Consider the following 3655-nt stretch of genomic DNA (forward strand, 5'->3'; position numbering starts at 1 on the left):
CCCACCCCCCCCTGCACAAGCACACTTCGGGGGCAGAGAGAGAGAGAGAGACAGAGAAGAGAACAAGGAACACGAGTGATGTGTGGGTGCATAAACAAGGAGGTGGATGTATTTTGGCGTAGCCGCGCCGCCGGCCCTTCCCCGGGAGGGGGAGGGGGGCGCGCGCAGAGGCATGCCGCCGGGGAAAGACAAAAAGGACAGTCACAGCTGGGCCGCCCAGGCGCGGTTCGGGGAACTGTTCGAACGGAGAGGGGCCCCAGCCACATGTCGAGAGAGGGGAGAGGTGTGTGGAGGGGCTCGAATCTATCTAGATGATCTGGTGTAGGTACACACAGACACCCTCCAATATGCTCGTTGGCCCCACCCGGACCTACCCCTCCCGTCGCGGCCATCGCTCCTCGCACGTGGCGGAAGAGAGGGGAAGAGAGGGGGGGGAGGAGGGAGAGGCAAGGAGCGGAGGAGGAGGGGAGCCCACTACTACACACATGCGCGGGGTGGCACAAGGGGAGGAGAAGGCAGCGGCGTGCCATTTACCAGCCGAAGAAGTTGCGCACAGACTCGAGAACCCAGTTGAGGAAGCCGGTGGCCGGATGAGTGTCCGAGGCGTCCTCCACAACGCGACCAGGCTTAGTGGGCTTCGGAGGCTTGGGAGCCTTGGTGGGCTTGGGGGGCTTGGGGGCCTTAGTGGGCTTGGGAGGCTTGGGAGCCTTGGTGGGCTTGGGGGGCTTGGTGGTGGGCTCCGGCACGAAGTTGCTGCCCTGGTCGCCGCTGCTGTCGCTGTCGTCGGAGGAGTCCTCGTCGGAGGAGTCCTCGTCGGAGGAGTCCTCGTCGGAAGAGTTCTCGTCGGAAGAGGAGGCCGGGGAGGAAGAAGAGGCGGAAGAGCCAGCCACCGAGGAGGAGGCAGAGGAACCAGCCACCGAGGAGGAGGCAGAGGAACCAGCCACCGAGGAAGAGGCAGAGGAGCCAGACACCGAGGAAGAGGCGGAAGAGCCAGACACCGAGGAAGAGGCGGAAGAGCCAGACACCGAGGAGGAGGCAGAAGAGCCAGACACCGAGGAGGAGGCAGAAGAGCCAGACACCGAGGAGCCGGAAGCGGAGCCGGAAACCAGATCCTCATAGTCAGCGCTGCCGGAGAAGGAGCCACCGCCAGCAGGCGGGGACTCGTCGTCCGGGCGGTACTGCAGCTTGCCGAAGAGACGGAAGAAGCGCATCAGCTTGAGGGGCGACCCCTGGAGAACCAGAGAGCCATCCATCATGAAGGGCACCGGGTTGGCACCGCCAAGGATGAGCTTGAAGGTACGCAGGGAGGTGGTCATGGACAGGGCATTGGCCGCGTTGGCCATGTTGACACTGGCCTCGCGGAACTTGCTGTTCAGGCGACGGGCATACTTCTCGATGGCCAGGCGGCGCTGGGCCTTCAGCTCCTCCGGGGAGGCCATGCGCTCGGCGAAGAAGGCGGAGCCCTGCTCGAAGCGGCCCTTGGTCAGGAGATCGACATCCTCCTGCTCGATGGAGGCAATGGAGGCGGCGGTCGACGGCGGGGTCGGCGGCGGCTGGGTGGGAGCCGGGTCATCGACATCGGCCATGGAGTCCTCGTCGAAGGTGAAGTCGAAGTTGCAGTTGATGGCATACGGCGCCGGGGGGACCGCATCGAAGAGCGGCACTCCGCCAGCCTCATCGAGCTCGACATCCAGGCCGAGGCGCTGGATCTGCAGGGCGGTGCACTGGGCGGCGATGGCATCATGCTCATCATCGTCGAAGGGCACGCGCACGGCCACCAGGACACTGTTGCGGATCTGCAGCATGTACGCCTTGCGCAGGTCGGCAAAGCGAATGGTCAAGGACCGGCGGATGCCGGCCGCCTCGCTGGCGATCAGGTTGACCGACATGCTGCGGAAGAGGATGCGCTCCTCCGGGATGGTCAGCATGACATTGCGGACCTGGCGCTCGGAGGCACGCATGTCCACCACGCCGGTCATCTCCAGGGCCTGGGTCATGTAGTAGTTGTGGCCGTTGGCCGAGCGCTGGCGGCGAGCCATGGCCACGAGCGAGCGCATGCGCAGATCACGAGCACCCGCATGGTCGGGGTTCAAACGCAGCAGCGAGGTCGACAGCTCCAGGGCCCACTGGGCGTCATTGGGATCGAAGGCCGCCTCGGCCTTGGCCAGGAGGGTGTCGAAGTCGCCGCCAACCAGATCGACGAGCTTCTGCGCGCGGACCGTCGGGTTGAGGGGCCACAGCTCGGCGGCCTCGCCGCTGAACCAGCCCAGGTACGACTGGAAGATGGCACGCACGGCCCAGGGGACGGTGCCGTAGAAGGGCCGGAGGTCGTCGCGAGCGGCCAGCTCCGGGGGCAGGTCAATCTGGGTGATGATGTCATCCGGCGTGAGGCCGCGGTTGATCCAGAAGATGGTCTGGTCGTGGACATGCTGGATGGCATCGCGATAGGCATTCAGGCTGTCGAGGACGGTGGTGGCACCGACCAGCGGCGACCCGTGGCAGGGAACCAGCACATGGGGATTGGTGGCGAGCATGGTATCGACGGAGGTCATCCACTGGTTGGCATTGCGAGTGGTGGTCCCGCGAATGGCATAGATGTTGGGGAAGGCCTCGTAGTAGTTGTCGGCGCCGATGAGAGTGCGAGTGGCGGCGATGAAGACGCAAATCTGGTCATCCGACTCGCCGGGGCAGTGAAAGATCTCGATGGCCGGGATGCGATCCTCGCCCTCGAAGCCGGGAACCCCACCGCCGGCACGCGGCGGCAGGGGGGTCCCATCAATGTCGACATCAGCACCAACCACACCCCCGAGGCCGCGATAGAGGATGCGCTCCTTGAAGGTGAGGGTCGGGGTCAGGGTGCCGATGGTGTTGCGGCTGTTGTAGCGCAGGTACGGGCCGATGCCGGAGTTGGGGCCGCGATCGGACCCGGTCAGCAGGCTGCCAAACTGGCGCATACTGCGCACATAGGTGACCACCTGGGTGACGCCGACCGTCTCGAGGAGGTGCGCCTGCAGGGTGTCATGGGCAATGACATCGAGCGGCCCATTGAGCCGGGGATTGAGCCGGCCATTGGAGTCGGTGACGACATCCGGCAGGTCGCCATTCAGGCCGACACCATCATCGGCGAAGGCCAGGGCACCGTGGACGTGGTCATTGTGGAAGTGCGTGTAGACGATGGCGCGCACGGGCTTGTCGAGGATGCGCTGGGGCAGGTGCTCCAGGAAGGCGGCACGGACATCGCGCGCGGCCTCCAGCGACTCGGTGGTATCGACGATCATGATGCCATTGACACCCTCGATGAGGATGACATTGGCCAGGGCGAAGCCGACGGCCACATAGACACCGGGCGAGGCGCGGATGACGCGCCGGGAGAAGTGGCGCTCGCCGTGCTCGCGGAGCTCGGCCATCTCCGGCGTGTCGCCGGGGACCGGGGCAAACATGCCGGCCGATTGGCGGTAGCGGGCCACGGCGGCGGCCGACGGCCCGGAGGGCTGGCCCCGGAAGGCCATGTACCCGAAGGCCGAGAGGCAGACCACCGCCAGCAGGGCCAGCATGCTGTAGAGGGGGCTACGCGGGCGCCGGGTCGAAGTGGCCGGGCCGGCGGGGGTGGACTCACCAGCCCCGCGCTCGGTCTGATAGACGGAGTCCGGCATGG

General features: G+C 66.0%; 1 protein-coding gene across 1 annotated transcript; it reads right to left on the bottom strand.

Moving 5' to 3' along the window:
- Positions 1-530: 530 nt before the first annotated feature.
- H696_04905 (hypothetical protein) lies at positions 531-3655 on the bottom strand (the record flags this gene model as incomplete). Its single annotated transcript, XM_009498769.1, has 1 exon — positions 531-3655. A coding segment is annotated over one exon (3125 nt), but the record flags the coding sequence as incomplete, so codon positions are not given.

Source organism: Fonticula alba, assembly GCF_000388065.1.
Source record: "Fonticula alba strain ATCC 38817 unplaced genomic scaffold supercont2.8, whole genome shotgun sequence".
NCBI lineage: Eukaryota > Rotosphaerida > Fonticulaceae > Fonticula > Fonticula alba.